A 19,349-nucleotide genomic window follows, 5' to 3' on the forward strand; every position below is an offset into this window, starting at 1 on the left:
GATGAATATTATATGGTCTCACTCATATGATCTAAATACAATGAGTAGACTTCTGGAGTTGGACTATGAAATTAGGTTGGTGGGAGATGAAATGTGGATTGAGAAGAGGGAGAAGATGCTGGGTATATGTAGAATGTTTAATAAGGTCAATGATAGTTGTATTAGTCAGCCAAAGCAGTGTTGATGCAAAGTACCACAAATTGGTTGGTTTTTATAAAGGGTATTTATTTGGGGTAGGAGCTTACAGCTACCAGGCCATAAAGCATAAGTTACTTCCCTCGCCAAAGTCTTTTTGGAGCAAGGTGGCTGCTGACATCTGCAAGGGTTCAGGCTTCCTGGGTTCCTGTGTTCCTGGGGCTTGCTTCTCTCTGGGTTCAAGGTTCCTTTCTTCCTGGGGCTGGCTTCTCTTTCCTCTGTGAGCTTACTTCCTGGGGCTCCAGCTTAATCTTCAGCATCAAACTCTAACATCAAAACTCCAACATCAAAAACCCTCATCTCTGTTCTTTGCCATGCCACCCTAATCATAACTCAATCATGCCCAGCTACAAATCAGATTACAGACATAATCCAATATTTCTTTTAGGAATTCATCAATAATTTCAAACTGCTACAGTAGTAATACATTATAATGAATGTAAAAAAAACTGGTAATGTATGGGTGTAATTGTGGCTGAAACTAGTAGTCTAGGAAGATTAATATTAGTTGGAGGACAGCTAGAGGATAATATTGGGACTGTATAATAGTGATTTTGGAAGTAGATGAGGTTTGTGGTTAATAATATAAATATAGTAATGTTCTACTACAGGGTGTTAAGACTTTAGTGATACATGAGAAAACTAATTTTTGGTCTATAGCTAAAAACATTGTCATGTGTGTAGCAAAAACAAAGTTGATACTATATTAATTCTAAAGGTTAAAAAAAAAGAATAAGGGGTTTTGTTTTGTGAGGTATGAAAACAAGCATTTTTTTTCTCTTTTTCATTAATAAGGATACCTTCACTATGTCATTTAACCAATCTCTGTTCATCTATGTATCTTTCTGAATGTTAGAGGAACAACTGAGTTAGCAGTCAGATTTAGATGGTATTAAAGTGCTTGAAAATGAACTTTTTTTGGGAAACGGACTTTGGCCCAGTGGTTAGGGCATCCATCTACCATATGGGAGGTCCGCGGTTCAAACCCCGGGCCTCCTTGACCCGTGTGGAGCTGGCCATGCGCAGCGCTGATGCGCGCAAGGAGTGCCCTGCCACGCAAGGGTGTCCCCCGCGTGGAGGAGCCCCACACGCAAGGAGTGCGCCCGTGAGGAGAGCCGCCCAGCGTGAAAAGAAAGAGCAGCCTGCCCAGGGATGGCACCGCCCACACTTCCCGTGCCGCTGACGACAACAGAAGCGGACAAAGAAACAAGACGCAGCAAATAGACACCAAGAACAGACAACCAGGGGAGGGGGGGGAAGTTAAATAAATAAATAAATATTTAAAAAAAAAAAAAAAAAGAAAATGAACTTTTTAAGAGTAATTTTTCCATAATTTTTTTTCTATTCTTTTAATTTTATGAATTTGAAATAAAGTTGTTAATAAAAGAAATAAAAGAAAAACCTGTATCTTTATTACCTCAGAGTAGGGAAGGGATTATTAAGACAACATACAAGTAAAAAGTAACATGGATAAATTTGATTAGATTAATATTTAAAACTTCTCTTTATCAATATATGCCATAAAAGAAAGGACATGTAAGCTACAAACTGAGAAAATATGTTTTAACAAATATGGCCACCAAAGATTTACTATTCAGGATATCCATGTAATAACCTTTACATGAATAAGGATAGACATCCCTGGGAAGCAGATGTGACTCAAGTGATTAAGCTCCTGGCTACCATATTGGGACATTCAGGGTTCAATTCCCAGGGCCTCCTGGTGACGGCAAGCTAGCCTATGGGGAGTGCAGGTGCACATTGCTAGACTGTGTGGCGTGCTTGCACAGCAAGGTAACACAACAAGAAGAGACACAGCAGACCAGAGAACCAAAGTAGTGCAAGAAATTGAGCGCCTCTCTCCCACTCTGGAAGGTCCCAGGATCAATTCCTGGTGCTGCCCAAAGAGAAGACAAGCAGACACAGAAGAATGCACAGTGAATGGGCACAGAAAACAGACTACAAGGGGTGGAAGGAGAAATAAATCTTTTTTTTTTTTTTAAAAGATAGACATCTCAATAGAAAAACTAATTTCAGTAAATAGGAAACAGCTGGATTTTATTCATGAAATGATATCCATCTTATTAGTAATAAGGAAACACAGAACCACAGTGAAATATCGTTTATACTTATCGATTAGTCAGAAATTTAAGAAGATCACAATACCAAACATTGGTGAAGCTCTGAAGCACTGAAAATTTTCATTCACTTTTGGTGATGTCAATTGGTACACTCACTTTGGAAATACGATTTGACATTATCTCATAAAGTTGAACAGTTGAACATACACATGCCCTGTGACATGGCAGCTTCACTCCTGGATATATACCCTAGAGAAACCCTTGAAGATGTACACCAGCAGACATGTAAAACAACATTATTGGGCACAGTTTATAACAGCAAAAAACTAGAAACAACTACAGTGTCTCTCAAAGAAGGATTAATTGTGAGATATACAGAGAGAGTAGAATACTCTCAGATGAATGGATTACAGCAAAATGCTTCAGTATTGATGATTCCCAGAAACAACATGTAGAGGAAAAAAGCAAACCATAGAGAATGTCTCAATTTATGTAGTGTTCAGTAACAGATGAAATAAAGCACTTAGGCTCTGATACATTGTAAATACTATATACACAATTAGCTGCAATTATTAATATTATTGAACATGTAGTAAATCTACAGAAAAATAAAAGTAATTAATACAAACCTTATGGTTACTTCATGCGATTATTTAGCAATATACTGTGGGCTTTAAGGATACTGGTAATATTCTGTTTCTTAAGCTAGGTGGTAGAACATGTATTTCTTTTTGTAAATTACTCCAACTTCACATGTATATTAATTTCACTCTTGTATGCACATTTCACAGTAAAAACATTTTGGGGGAAATGCATCAAAATGACATTTCAACTCTCTTTTTTTTTTTTTTAGAAGGCAGCGGGGGTTGAACCCGGGACCTAGTACATGGGAAACAGGCACTTACCCACTGAGCTATACCTGCTCCCCTTCAACTATTTTTTTTTCAGAAATTGAAAATTTAATATTCTCATTAATATAGTAACTACTTGCTGGGCACATTAATGAAATAACACACTCAAAAATAATCAAGAAATGAAAAAATTACAATACCAAATAATATCAAGAAAATGAAAGAAATATAATCAGAAAGTATTCAGTTTTGATCAGTTTACCCAACAATTCAAATAAAATTGATACAAATGTTCAAATATCTGGAGGTAAATAACTTAGACAGATATTCTACATATGAATATGAATTTAAACATGAATTTAGATCATGAAATATAAAGACATTCACACATGCAGTGATTCAGGAAGGTAAAGCTTAATCTTTCTAAGGTTGTTACTTGAACATAAAATCTGTTAGTGATGTCTTTTTTTTAATTGTATTTTTTTGAAGATACATAGATCACAAAAAAACGTTACATTAAAAAATGTGAGATTCCCATATACCCCACACCCCACCCTTCCACTCCTCCCACATCAGCAGCCTCTTTCGTCATTGTGGCACATTCATTATATTTGGTGAATACATCTTGATATAGAGGTGGAGTAGACATCACCATCCCAGCGTCCACAGGATGGAGGAATAAAATATGGATTAGATTGGACTTACTGGTATTCTACTATAGAACTATTGTGACCAGTAATGGAAGAAATTGTGGCATTGATGTAGAGAAAATGACCATGGTAGTTGCTGAGGGCAGGGAGAGGAAAGAAGAGATGTGATGTGGGGGCATTTTCGGGACTTGGAGTTGTCCTAAATGATATTGCAGGGTCAGATGCTGGGCTTTATATATCCTGCCATAACCCACTGAATGTTCTGGGGGACAGTGTATATTACAATGTGAACTATCATCCATGTGGTACAGCAGTGCTCCAAAATGTATTCACCTTCAACACTTTTTATATCAGCATGGTAGTCACACCTTTTACTTTAAAAACTTTTAAGTAAGCACAGGCTATAAATATGTTGTGCTACCCATGAATAGCTACAATATTTCTCTTTATGTCTTTGAAAAGACTTCCAGCCTTTGCTTGAATCTTTGCCTTACAGTTTTCCTTATAGACTGTGTTAAAATGGGGAATAAATAAAAATAAGCTGATTCAATGAAAATTGGAGAATAAAAGATATCGTGATAGTCACTCAAATATAGGATTTCTGTGTATTTCCATAGGAAATGCAAAATTTTCTGCATCTCTTTTATTAGATGTTTAACAGACTAATCTTCCCATGTTAGAATTTCCATATGCCAAATATGGAGGGCTGTATTTGTTTGAAATGCAGTTTATGTAACAGTTTTCCAATGCAGTAGATTATACCAACATTGATATTATCTTGTTAACTAAAGGAGGCCCATTGCTGATTTCTTTGCCTCTGTGTATATTTGTAATTTGACAGCTCTTCATAGGATCTTTAGTTCACTAAAGGGTCTTTTTGGTTCTCTTGTACATGTGAAATGTAAGAGATTTTAATGTAACATTTTGTGTGATCTATGTATCTTTTAAAAATGAATAAAAATATTTTTTTAAAATAAAAATAAAAAATATATAAGGGAGCTAGCTATTTTTTTAATTTATTGTTGGTTTGCCATCAGTGGCTATAGGCATCTCCATGGGTATTGCCAGGCCCAAGATGCATAGACAAGAAAAAGAGAGAAAGGAGGCAGAAAAGAAAGTACAGAAGGGGTAAGATTGTGTTCCTTGACACCTGTTCCAGGAAGAGATGACCTAGTTTTGTTCTAGGTACCCCTGAATAACATAAAAAAGCCAGTATATATCAAAAACAGTGAGGTTTTATATAAATTTGATAATACCCCTTATCTTTCAGTGTTCCTTATCTTTTCTTGTCCCCTTTTGTCTTTATGTTTCATGGAGTATTTTGCATAAATATTTTTTCATGGAATACTTTATATAAAAGCTAGCCTTGAATATTAAGTAATGTTAACTTAAAAAGCTGTTATTCAGAGAATGTCTTTTTTTTTCACGTATTTTTTCCTTAAAAACAGATCTTAAGTAAATTTAAATTTGTTTTTTTTAATTTGTAGACACTGTTGATTCTATTACTCCTGACAAAGTACGAGGTTTAAGGGATATGTTGAACAGCAGCGCAATGGATATAATGTATTATACTAGTCCACTTTATAGGGATGAAGTAAGTATTTTATCTTGTTGCTGTTGGATATCTTAGAGTGAAAATATAATTGTCCTGAACTTTAACATTTTATGCTCTTTCTTTAAAACAAGTGGGAAATTATAGGAATCTCTTAATCTGTAAATAGGTGCATTTAATAGTGAATTTGATCGTCTTCAAACTAACCATTGGGATCCTTAATAAAATGGATAGTATTAGGGGTTGAGGGTTGGTTAGAAAATATATTTAAAATAGAAATACCATATGTCTTAAATTTGGTTAACTCTATCCATGATTATTGTCCTCATAAGTTTTAGACACTTAGAAATTTCCTTCAAGTTATTTGCATATATAAAGTTTTATTGCCTCATTTCTGCAATGGTATGGTTCTCAAATGGTAGCAATGCTAATGTATCACAAAGATAGCACTAAAGGGGGAATGAAAGGTGAGAATTCATTCAGTGGGATAAGAGAATCTCCATTAAATGCATTTTGTCCTCCTGGTAAAAGAAAAAGAATTCTGTTTCATAGGAATAACATTTGTTAATTGTATAACATGTGTTGTTAAATCATATTAAATATCCTGCAAAGTAGGTATGATTACTATCCTCATTTGAAGGATGAAGAAACTGGTACAAAGAGAGATTAAAGAACGTGCCCAAGGTGTCTCACCTAGTAAGTTTCAGAGGCAGGACTTGAACCCAGGCAGTATAGCTCCACCGCTTACACTGTCCACCTCTCCACTCCTCTGTGGTCACAGTATAATCAGGCTGTCCCATTATTTACTGAGTGATTATTTTGACTTTACTGGATCTTTAATCAAAAAATATTTTGTTAGACCTCCTCTGTATACTAATCACTGGCTAACATTGGGCCACTTGACTGCAAACTGTTAACCTTCAGTCAGCATTGGAGAGTTGGGATGGGGTAGTAATGAAAAGGCCCTAAATCAGATTTCAAAAGTAAAATTCAATTTCTTTAGTAAGATTCCTTTACCAGGAATTCCAGAGATCATTTCTATTATTTATAAATCCCAACTCTGTAGATCAATCACAACTTCTAAGATTCAATAATATGTATATGCTGAATTAGCTGGTTAAAGGTGTTTTGAACTAAGGAGATTATCTATATATTTATTGAAAGTTTATGTTTATTAAGTACTTACTACGTTCTGTACACAGAACCAAAAATATCAGTCCCTGCCCTCAAGAAAATTTAAAAGAGTAGATTACAATACATAGACATAATACATAAAATGTAATATCTAAGGAAAAGAAGTCCATGGAAATTTTTTAATTGTGCTTTTGTTTCCCCCCCTGGGGGGAGGCAGGGAATGTTTTAGGCTTATTGTTGTAAAACTTAAGGTAAATTATATTTTCATATTTCTCCTTAACCATATATGGCTCCAAGTTATTTCTAAAACCATGTAGTAAAAATTATTTTATGTAAATTGTATATGAGTTCTAGGGACAGACTGCCTAAATTCAAATCCGACTGTAACACTCAATTTTTGTGTGACATCATCTTAAAAATGGATATTCTAATAGTAGCTCCCTCATAGTCTTCTGGTAAGGATTAATTTAAATAATGCTTGTACTGGTATGTGGCACATAGCAGTCAATTATTTACTATTATCACCGGTACTATACAATCAGATTATTTTAATTCATGAATCTTGAGTAAAATTCTCCAATGATGAAACGGGTGCTTTACTACCTGCAGACACCTGTCCTTTCATAGGAGAAGGAAAGGTTTGGTGTTTTCTGCGGGAACTTTCTTTTACTGATCTTTTCTATTCTTAAAGTATTCCTAACCAAGTTTCAGAGAAGTGAGTATGGGATGGACCCTGACAATAGGGTTTAATGTTGATGCTTTCAAGATTATGTATGCTTCTCAAAAGAACCTAAGTGGGGGGAGAAGCAGGGGGGAGGAGGGTGGGGAGTATATGGGGACCTCGTATTTTTTTAATGTAACATTAAAAAAATAAAGACAAAAAAAAAACTTCTCTAAACATTTTTTAAAAAAAAAAAGAACATAAGTTTTTTAGGGTTCAGTATCCCATAGCTATCTTTATAATAAATATGTAAAACATTTCAAAATTAGCACATTTGTTGCTTTTAAATGTATTAAATTATAGGTTTAGTTTGCCCAATGTTTTCTGAGCACATTTTGATAAATTTTCATTTTTATAAGCTAATAAAGTCCCTTGAATTTGGTAAAGGCAGTGAAAAATAGTATTGCTTGCATCTCATTTATCCCAAACATTCTTAATTTTTTTGAGAGGGGAGGAAAAGAAAATTAATTCTATCCCACACATCAATTTTGCCTTCAAAATCAAGCAAGAGTTAACAATTGTATACCTCAAAATAACATCTGTAGGAATGAAGAATAGGAATGGACTCAAAATATAATTTTAAGATAAGAATTAAGAGGACTTGGAGTGACTTTTCATGAGTGATAAAAGAGAGGGATAAGACAAAGATAACTCTTAAGATTTCTAGCTTAGGCAAGGAGTGCACCCGTAAGGAGAGCCGCCCAGCGCGAAAGAAAGTGCAGCCTGCGGAGGAATGCTGAGGACAACAGAAGTGGACAAAGACAAAGAAACAAGACACAGCTAAAAGACACAGAAAAACAGACAACCGGGGGAGGGGAGGGGAATTAAATAAATAAAAATCTTAAAAAAAAAAAATTCTAGCTTAGATAACTGATGAATGGTTCTGATATTAACTAGAAACAGAAAAGGAACCAGATTTTTTTTTTTTTGGAGGGTAGGACATAGGGGAAATAATGAATTAGATTTCCTAATACATTGGTGTAGCACAAACTTAGACTTTATACAAATGAGGGTAAAAATAATGTTTTGGAAATCATCCATGTTCAGTTTTCTTTGAAATGTAGTGGCAGTAAAATGAGATAATCCATTAAAAGAATATAGAATGGAAAGAGAAAAATGTCCAACTCAGATCTCTGAGGAACATCAACAGTTAATGTACAACTGTTGAAGAGGAATAGAGCAAAAGAGATTCAGGAAAAGAAAGGGTGGTAAAGTTAACCACTTAAGAGTGATTTCTTCAAAGAGAATGAGAAGAGCATCTGCTAATTTTCTGATAAGTTTCTGATAAGGCAAATAGGTGAACGCAGCAAATAGACACCAAGAACAGACAACCAGGGGAGGGGGGGAAATTAAATAAATAAATAAATCTTTAAAAAAAAAAAAAAAAAAATAGGTGAAGAGACCATTATGTACAAAGCCTAGGAGTAAGAATTGGAAATGGTTAAGAGGTGAGGATAGGGAGATAGCAATTAGACTATCTAATTGGATTGCACTATGCAGAGAAGAGAAGTTTGGGGAAGAAGATTTTGCAATTTAGTTGGTGACCATGGAAGACAGTGAAAAAGGAAGTAAAGTAAAGAGGTTGTTACAGGATAAATGGGTAGAACTTTAAGATTCCAGGTATAATTTTGACCCAAAGTTGTTTCCATGATATCAAAATACCATGGTTGGTAAAGGATTTTTGACCAGGAAGAAAACTTTATAATGTTAGCCACTATATTTAATCAACACTTCTGCAAGTTAACTTTCATAGATAGGCACCCTTTAGTTTAAGTCAACTTCTAAGCAGAACTCAGAAGCATTATTTTTATGTTTTAAGAACTATTTATCCAAAATATCAGGAAATTGTTTAGCCCACTTCAAGAGGAATGACTTAAATTTTAACAGTATTAATTATTTACTGGAGTTTAGACTGTTCTAAATAAGATCCCTTCTACAAAATTCATTATTGTTAATGAATGTTTTCCCCATTTGTCTCATGAGATTTAAAACTATCCCCTTAAATGTTTGAATATTAAGTTATAGATTAAAGTACTATATATGTTAACAACTCAATAACTTAAAAAAATGATAGCAATAAACTTAATTCTAAATAAACTATTACCTTGGTTCCTTCTAATATTGGGTTTTACTACTTATTAGACATACAAATTATAGGGGTCTCTATGGAATGAATGAAGCTTTCCAGCAGAGCTGCTCTCTACTGCTCAAAGCAAATCCATTTCTCATTTTGTCATTCATAGCCATTTCCTGATTTCATTCAGCATGTCTTTTTATATTTCTACAGAAATATGTTTGGTTAGTTGTCAGGGAAACTTCCTTCTCTCCTGGCCACCATCCCTTTAGGATTTTTCTCCATTCCTCTTTCTATATCCCGTCATTGCAAGGTCTGCTTTGATCTGAATGACAGTGATGAGAAACAAAAGGGGAAGAAAAGTAGAAAGGATCAGTATGGGCATAATTCATCACTTTATAATTCTGTTGATAAGAATCTAAATCTTTATTTTTAGTACAGATTTTTCTCCTCAGCATTCCAGACCTGTATATTCAACTGCCTGTAATCATCTACAGGTGGGTGGCCCATAGGCATCTCAAACCAAATCATTATCTTTTCCACTTGATTAAAAACAATAAACTCATTAGAAGGCAAAGGAAATTACACTGGATATAGAGGAACGGTGCACCTGCTGGGAATTCTGTTAACATATATGTGGATGACAGCTTGAGATCAGGGACATGTAGTTCAAAGGTAGAGGCCATGATTTGATATTATAGCAAAAGTATAACAATGCAGTTTCCAACATACAAAGGAAGTAGATACTGTATTCTCCACATAGTTCACAGAACTCGTCTAGGTTTGATTTAAGTTAATGAAAACTTTAGTTTCCTAGGCATTTGCTAACAATGATTATGACTTCAATATAGTTCTTTATTTGTCCTGCTCATATTTTGCTTCCCAAAAGATAAAAGAAGCTACAAAGAGAACTGCTATTCTGGGCCTAATTCTAACTAGAGTTGATTGGCCTAGTTGGTGAAGTAGAAATACCAATAACTTATATATTCATAGTCCTTTAAAATATACAGTGGGCATTGTTAGATATACCCTAAAGGCTTGAAAATTGAAATATATTATTAAATGAAAACAGTGAAGAAAACCAAAGGAAAGAGGATGGCTGAGACCATTAACCAAAAATAAATGAAGATAAGTAATCATATCCCTAAAAAGGTATCGTGACTGTTCAAGGCTAAAATGTGCTGAGGCATGTCACCCAAAAGTAACAATAAGGGCTTTTTTCCCATAAGTATGCATTAACAAGAAGAAACAGAAGTGTCAGACTCAAAGCTCTGGCTATTGGCAAATGATGACTTAGAAAGTGATCATTTCCTATTTCATTTTATCTTTTCAAAGGTAAATATCCTCAGAATGGAATTGAATAAAGCACATATTTAGTAGAAAGAAGAACTGATAAATGAGGTAGAAAGAGAACACCCAGTGCTTAGAATTAGTTTTTTGATCCACATGAATTTCTTGGAAAAGCACTGGGAACATGTGATTGCAATTCATCAGCAATCTTTAGCAATATTTCCCAAACATCCCTGACTAGAATAATCATTGGGTTGCTTGTTACATAGGCAAGAAAGAACCCTGTGGGGGTAGAGAAATTGGAGGTGTCAGTATGAACTCATGGTTTTTAAAGCGTGGGTATGTATGTAGGCATGTATGTTTATATGTAAGTATATATTTATACATCTGTATATATTTACTAGCTCTTTTCACTGAAAATGCCAAGAAGCAAAGATACCCTAGTTGCAATGAGTACACCTAGCACCAAGATCTTTGTCTCTAATACTATTTTTCCCCATTTAAACGAACTAGAATATTTTGGGGAAAAATGCTGCTTGGGCAGGATAGGTTCAAGATGAAGCTTGTTAGTACAACAAATAAAGTGCTCAAAAGAATGATGGGGCAAGTCACATGGACATAGGAACAGTTTGGAGGAGCTTCCACTGACCATATCTGGGACAATTTGAGCGCAAATAGTTAACTGTTACTTTCAATAAGGAATTATTACTTTTATACAGAATTATAATGAGAATAGTGTATGTAATAAGGATATAAAAATTGAAAATTTCATTAATCCATATATATTATAAATAAATTAGTAAATGAAGAAAGAAAGTCCCTTACCTACAATAGAATGTTGAGGTCTGAATGGTGAATATGGAGGGATCACTGGAGTTGAAAAATCATCATTTTTCAGACATCATGGTAAAGATAGAATCAGGCAAGAATCATCCATGGATGCCAAATCTAAACATTTTTTAGCAAATATTAATTTGTTTTCTATTAGAGAAGTTGTAGATTTACAGAAAAATAATGCATGAACTAGATTTCCCATATACCACCTTATTATTAGCAATTTGCTTTAGTGTGGTAGATTTGTTAAAATTTTTATGTAGGGCAAAATTTTGATGAGGACTAGAGTATTTGCATGGTGTCCCAGCAGACTGCCTATTTTTAGTTAAAAAGAAGAAAACTGAAAAATTACATGATGGAGAAATCAGGCAATACTTTTTACTAGGTCTCCCAGTGAAGGACATGGATATTACATGCCTTGAGATGTGATATCCTAAGAATGACACAGCATCACTTATGAAGATCTGATAATCCTAAGGAACCATCAAACACAAAATGAGGAAATTCTGATTTAAAATATGAGGATGGGAATGTGTTCTTTTAAAGTATCAGTATCATGAAAGACAAAAAATAGCTGTGAAAAATGTTCCAGATAAAAGGAGGCTAAAGAGATTTATAGCTAAATAAAATACCGGATCTTTGATTGTATCCAGTACTGAAGGGGGCAGAGAGGAGTGCCATAAATGACATTATTAGATCAATTGACAAAATTGGAATATGGATGGTAGATTAGATGAATATATTCTATCAGTATAAATGCATGAAGTTGCTAACTGTTCTGTGATTATGGAAAAGAATATTCCTAGTCTTAGGAATGTAAATTGAAATATTTTAGAGTAAAGGACTGTGAAGTGTGTAACATATCCTCAAGTGTTTCCCCCCAAAATTGTGGGTATATATGTTATAGAGAGAGAGAGAACAAATGATAATGCAAATGAGATAAAATGTGAACAGTGGATGAATCTGGGTAAACAGCATATGGGTGATCTTAGTACTATTTTTATTTAGTACCATATTATATATTTGAAATTATTTCTACATACAAAGTTAAGAAAAGGAAAGGAGAAAAAATAGTTTCTCAGGTCCCTCCCTTGGGAATTCTGATTCAGTGGGTCTGAGATAGAACCTGGGAATTTGTATTTTTAACAATTCTCTCTGAGTCCATCTGCTTAATAAGTGAGAGGTGGGCAAAATTTTATTTTTAAAAAAGGAAAGTTGATTCTGCAAGTTAAAGTCCATTTTGTATGAGGTTGATGTTGGGCAATGTTCTAGAATAGTTCTTTAAAAGGCTAGTATATGTTTCCTTAGGGAAGTAGTGATAATCAACAGCCAGCATGGATTCATTAGGAGTAAGTCATGCCTGGTAAATGAGCCTCATTTTTTTATATATATATATAGCATATAAAAGTAGTAGAACAGGGAAATTCTATATCCCAGTACATCTGGATTTGAGACAATGTCCTATGATATTCTTTAGGATAGTATGGGGAGAGGGAGACTAATAAACTGAAAGAGCCTTTTTTAGTCAAATTTGATGTAAATTCAGAACCTCCCACTTAACTAGCTATGTAACCTTAGATGAAATTTCTCATTTTCTTAGAAATGTCTAGCTTTATTGTCATGAGAATAAAGATAAAATGAATATAAATATGAAGTTCCCAATACAATTACTGGTCCTTTGTTCTAGATACTCAGGTTGTGATTAGGTGTGTCTGTCTGTCTGTCTGTGTATATCTGTCTAAATATTTCAGAGTATATAAAAAAAATACACTTATTCTATTAGCTCTACAAACTACAGTAAGGATCAATGAATAGAACATATGGAAAAGAATAGGTTTATTTACTATGATGAACTTTATAGCAACTAGAGCTGCCTAAACATATGTAATTTACCATTTTAAAATGGAGATTTTCACTTGGGTAAATGCTGAGCAACTACGTATCAGGGAACTACTGAGGAATCTCCTACCTTCAGAATAATTTGAATTAGATCATCTTTTAGTTCCCTTTCAACTCTGAGATTCTAGGATGTTCAAGGAGGACTCTAATGAGTGATTGTACGAATAATCACTAGAAAGCCATGGTTAGGAATCTAGATCGTTAGAGAGCATTTGGTCATTATTTCTATCCTAAATAAAGTAACATGAGAATCCAAATAGAACTGTGTCTCTTTTATACAACCGAACTCTTTTCAGTGGCTTTTAAAATGAAGAATTGCAAAAAGAATGATCATAGTTATATCGTCATTATTATTTGAAAATTATTGGTGTATCTGGCTAAAACTCTTCTTAATTTTTCTCACTAAAATTTCATGGAGCACAGAGAAGGACAGTGGACTTATTCCTCAGCCATATTTTGTGTTTTTGGGTTCACTCTCGAAGCTGCTGTCTCCACCACCCCTCAACCCCTTGGGTTGATTTCTTCATAAATTTTAACTGTTAAGCAGTGGTGATGAATTAGAAATTATTTTGAAAAATTATCAGATGGCTACTGTGAAAGAGGTTGTCTGATTTAATTAGATAATATTGTAGCACAGGTAAAAGTAAGATCACAGGGTATATTATTAATTTTGATTCATGTGTCCCAAATAAATATGCTTGTTCACAAAGGGGCCCTAGCTAGGAGAATATAATTGGATCAGAGAGAAGAGGGAAGAAGCCTAATTTGGTTACAGCATAGAGGTGAATTTTTTTTTTTTTTGTCTTGCTGCTGAGTGAATGATTTATAGAAGCAGTGAGATAATACAAAGCCACTTAAAGTTTGCTCTCAAAATCATAATACCTTGACCATAAAGATTCCTGTACGTATAAGCTACAGGCAAAGATAGAAAATGCTACCATATCAAGATAAATTCTAAGAAAAATACAAAGATGATGTCTATTCAAGTATATAATTATCAAAACAGATGAAATCATCAACTCTTCAGAAATATTCCATTGAATGTTCCATTCCATGATCAAGTATCTTAGTATCAAACAGACTCTCTGTGTCTTGGGAATTTACCCTTGGTTTGGTATCCATATATAATTGCCAGGCTAATGTAAGATTTGGTATAGTAAGAGACCCTTTAAAATTTTTGAATGTGAAATAGGTTAATCACTGGTAGAGATACGTGTTCTTTTCCAATTATTTTTAACCTTTAATTCCGGATGTTAGTTTTTTTAAAAATGAAAAGATTGAATACTTGTTGCCTAGAATACTTAAGTACTGCATGCACCTTTTAGTAGTTCTAAGTTTACATGGTACAAGTCTTAAAAGCAAAGACTTCAAAAATATAAACTGTTTAAAAAGTCTTGCTTTCAAAGGAATTTACTTTAATTAAGCATTGTCTTCTCTATACCTCCCTTTGTGTAGACTGTAAAAAAGGTAAATTACAACATTTTAAGGATTAATTGGTAATCAAATGCAATTATATTACAGAGCTCCCTTTGAACAGAGCCATGTAATTTCTTACCGTAGTACATACTCCTCATACTATATTATCTAGAATTTTACATACAAATCATTTCTTAGAAGAATTTCATGTGCATTTGCCACTAAAGCCATGATTCCTAAAGACCAGCAATGTGTTCCCAAAGACTTTATATATTTTTCCTAAAGATTTATTTCAAAATGTTCCTCAAGACCAACAACATTATTATTTAATGTCTTCTAAGAACTTATTAAAAATGCAAATTCTCATGCCCCACCACAGACCAGTGAATCAGAAACGGAGAATGTGACCTAGCAATCTGTATTTTAAGAAGTCCTCCAGGTAATTCTAATGCACACTAAAAGCTAGAAAACCATTATACTAAATCTTGTCATTCTTTTGCTGTTCCTGGGAAGAGAATGTTCAGTAGAAGTAAACCTTAAATTCTTCTCTAGAAGAAAGGTAGCTTATTATCCTACATGCTACCAGCACATCTTGTCCATCTCTTCTTTCATTGGCTGAATATGTTTCATCAGATAAGATTCATGATTTCAGTAGCTATAATTTGACCTCAGTATTGCATTATAAAGTTCTGAGATATCAACCGAGGGAGCACCATGTCACTCCTAACCCCACCAACCATAAGGTGCTCAGATGGTTTTCAATTTATGTCAGCAGGTAAAAAATGTTCAGTAAAAGCTAATGGAGGCTAGTTGTCTCTTGAAACATAACAAGGTTGAATATTGAAAACCACAGTTGATATATATTGTATATCCAAATAGCTGCTGCTGTGTTAAGAAGTACTGAAATGAGAAATTGAATTTCAAGCAAGAGATTTATAACAAAGTAGTAGTAGTAAGCAATGTTTGGGAGAGAAGGTTGTCCTCAAACTCACCCAGTATGGGTTTGAGTAACAAAAGGACCTTTTTCTTCTGTCTTTATGGAATATTTTAGAAGCATTTGTTAAATATAAATTTCAAAGAAACAAATTTTATGAAAAAAAAAATACTTCCCACATTATTAAAACCACTAAACTTAAAAAAAAAATCTGTGAAAACTACTGACTCATATAGTTGGTTTAAGGATTACAAAATCTTATGTGGTTAATATCTGCTTATATTACTAAATGATAATTTCTGCAAAGTTTTGGGGCATCTATGTTAATTTTAATAACCTAGGTATATTTGACCAGTAATATATGCTTTAATTTCCTAATATAGTTGAGTATAGAAATAAACTTTATAGCAGTCAGTGATAACTCTAATATGATAATTCTTTCTTATTTCATACAGCTAGTTAAAGGCCTTCAGCAAGAGCTGAATCGATTATATTCCCTTTTCTGTTCTCGGAATCCAGACTTTGAAGAAAAAGGGGGTAAAGTCTCAATAGTGTCACATTCCTTGGGATGTGTAATCACTTATGACATAATGACTGGCTGGAATCCAGTTCGACTCTATGAACAATTACTGGAGAAGGAAGAAGTGTTGCCTGATGAACAATGGATGAGTTATGAAGAACGGCATCTTCTTGATGAATTCTATATAACCAAACTAAGGTAAAATATCTTAAAAGAATGAAAATTGTTCTCATGGAAAATTACTTAACTTCATAATAAAGGAAAATATATTTTTCAGGATACAGAGATTACTAGATAGCATGCCAAATCAAGCTAGAAGGTATTTTCGTGCAAATTATTTGTGTTTTCCTACAGCATAAAATAAATTGTTTTGTCATCCTCTTTTATTTCCTTCTGTCTTTTCTTCACAATTTGTTGGGAGTAAAACCTAAAATTTGTTCCAGGTTGCATAGAACTCTGATTGAAAATGTTTACAAATTTATAATTAGTAGTTTTACTTACCTTTAGAAATCGGTTTCTACCTTTCTTATTATTATGAAAATAATTTTAGAAACCTTTTTGTTATTTTTGGCAGATTGTATAATTATTGGATCATATATGGCCTTCCTAATACTATCTTTTAATTTTTTGCTACATTCCTAGCCTCATCTATAGTTGCATGCCCTTTCTTCTTTGTTTTCTTAATAACACAAGTTCTTCTGGTCAATTCTAAAAGAACAGTTTAAAAAAAAAATCATTTTGATAGTTTACCATTATATAAAAACGGCTAATTTAATTGACAAAATGTTTAACTTTCAGGTACCCTTTATTTAAGTCTTATAGAGGTTGGCTAAGGATTTCATTTTGAATCTTTTTGAGTACTATAGGTTAGATGCATAAACTTTTTCATATCAAAATAATTGGTAGTTTTGAAAGAAAATGTCTTGTTTAGCAAGTTCCAGAGCAGCAATTTAGATATATAAAACCAAGTAAAACATTTTTTAAAAACAGGCTTAGAAAATGAACTATACATTTTTTAACTTTGTTTCATTGTTTATTAAAATGTAAGTAGATTTTGAATATTGTAATGGGGGAAAACTTGGAACAACCCAAATATTCATCAGCAAGGAAGGCTTAAATAAATTATAGTTCATCTCTATGATGGACAGCACAACTGTTATAAATGTCGAAGAGTAGGCCAGGAGGCAATCAAATAAAGATTCATTGTAAAGTATAGAAAAATAGTGTGTATGGTATTAACCATTTGGTATCAGTTTTTAAAAGATGTCTATTTGCTAGTAATTGCCTCATATTTTACTAAAGAATCCCCCAAAACTATTAACAGTAGGTATCCTAAGGAGCAAGAGTATAAACTCTATAAAACAATTAGTGAAAGTGTAGCAGATACATCTACTTAATATTCTTAACAGGGATTAATCTGATGGATAGGATAATGAGTCATCATTTACTTTACACTTTAGCGAACTGGTAAACTTCTAATATTTATGAAATAGTAAATGTATGCATATAAATAGTCTCATATTTTTTTTACTAGACTGAGAGAAATAGAAGAACGATTACATGGATTAAAGGCCTCATCTGTGACACAAATACCTGCCTTAAAATTTAAGGTAAGGGAAGACTGATGAGATTTTTATTTATCTCAATTTTTTTTTTCCCAAACATCATTTGAAACATGCCATTAGGATTCAAATGTAAGCTTAATTATTGTTCTTTCAAATGAATATTTATTGAACATATATGTGAGGCACTTCTAGTTGCTGGGTTCTACAAAAAAAAGAATAGATGAGACAGTTCCCCATCCCTGAAGACATAGAATTATATAACTATATGTGTTACTTTAAAAAAAAAAAGAAAAAATCCTGGGGATTGAACCCCGGACCTCTCATGCATGGAAGCATGTGCTAAACCACTGAGCTACATCCATTCCCCAATGAGAGATGGTTTTCTTCTTTCTTTGTTTTATTTTTAGGAGGTACCGGGAATCGAACCCAGGACCTCGTACATGGGAAGCAGCCGCTCAGCCATTTGAGCTACATCTGCTCCCAATGTATGTTACTTTAACACTTTGTTATTGGTGCTGTTAGTAGTACACAGCATGATGTATGCACAAGAGAGGGAGATTTTAATTTTGTCTGGAAAGATTTACAAAGAAATAACTTTTGTACTTGATCTCATAAATTGGATATTGCCAGATAGAGGAAAGGAGAAAGTCTATTTTGTGTAAAAGGAACAGCATTAACAAAGTCATGGAGGCATGTAACGTCATTGTACTTTCAAGAAACACCAAATAATCTGGAGTAGTAGAAATGGAAAAGTAGAGGCAGAGCTGGAAAATATTTTGTATCTAGAATTAACAGAACTAGTTGTGAGTAGTAAGAAAAATAAGTGGAAATATGTCAATAATGACTGCAGGGATGGAAAGCTGGCATTTCAGTCAATTAGAAATGTATACCAAAAGCATAAGACACATGGCTAGTTTGGAGCAGAGCAAACAAACCAGTTTTGCAGTGTACAGGACTACTCAGGGCAGAGAAGCTGTTGGAGGAGCAGGAGTAACTAGAAGTAAGGAAATTATATTTGATATGGGTAGTGAAAAGCTTTTCTGGGTTTTTGAGCATCAGAATGATCTGTTGAAAGCAGTGGCTTAAAGAGAATAAAGACTGGCAACAAGATATTGACATTAACTAGACTGGTGGAAAGAACACAGCTTATAGCTAAATAACGTATTGGCAATGTTGGATGGAGAATGGTCATAAGTTTCCTAATACTTACTTCCTATTGAATATTTGCTATGTCTAGTGTGCTCTATTACCTCTTCTTGAAATCTTTCTTTTATCACAAGAATTTAATATACAGTTTAAGAAGTAGCATTATGAATTTTTTTATAAGAATTTTCTTTTGAATCTATCTCCATGACTTAAAGCTTTTTTTTTTCACTTACACCATATACTTTCAAAATGTATAATGTAAAATTATACTATACATTTAAAAGCCATGGTCTTTGAAGTTATCCTGACCTGGAATTTGAGCTCCATTCACACTATCAGTATTTTATTTTGTCAGGTTAAATGTATAGAATTGATCTGGTAGAAGAAGTAAATGCTTCTATTTCATGTTTTGGGCTTTTTTTTTTTCTTACTAGTGAGTTGGATGTGATTGGTTAAGTATATTGAGATCTAAAAATTCAATGTCAGA

At 33.5% G+C, this 19,349-nt stretch overlaps 1 protein-coding gene across 8 annotated transcripts in view; it reads left to right on the plus strand.

The window, feature by feature from the left end:
- Positions 1–19,349, plus strand: part of DDHD1 (DDHD domain containing 1) — a 92,085-nt gene that overhangs the window by 58,241 nt on the left and 14,495 nt on the right. For all 8 annotated transcript variants that reach the window (XM_004449330.3, XM_004449325.3, XM_004449326.3 and 5 more), the window contains 3 exons: positions 5,265–5,371; positions 16,087–16,349; positions 17,686–17,761. In XM_004449330.3, the coding sequence (XP_004449387.1) occupies positions 5,265–5,371; positions 16,087–16,349; positions 17,686–17,761 (446 nt within the window). The remainder of the gene's footprint in view (positions 1–5,264; positions 5,372–16,086; positions 16,350–17,685; positions 17,762–19,349) is intronic.

This window comes from Dasypus novemcinctus, chromosome 3 (genome assembly GCF_030445035.2).
Source record: "Dasypus novemcinctus isolate mDasNov1 chromosome 3, mDasNov1.1.hap2, whole genome shotgun sequence".
Lineage (NCBI taxonomy): Eukaryota > Metazoa > Chordata > Mammalia > Cingulata > Dasypodidae > Dasypus > Dasypus novemcinctus.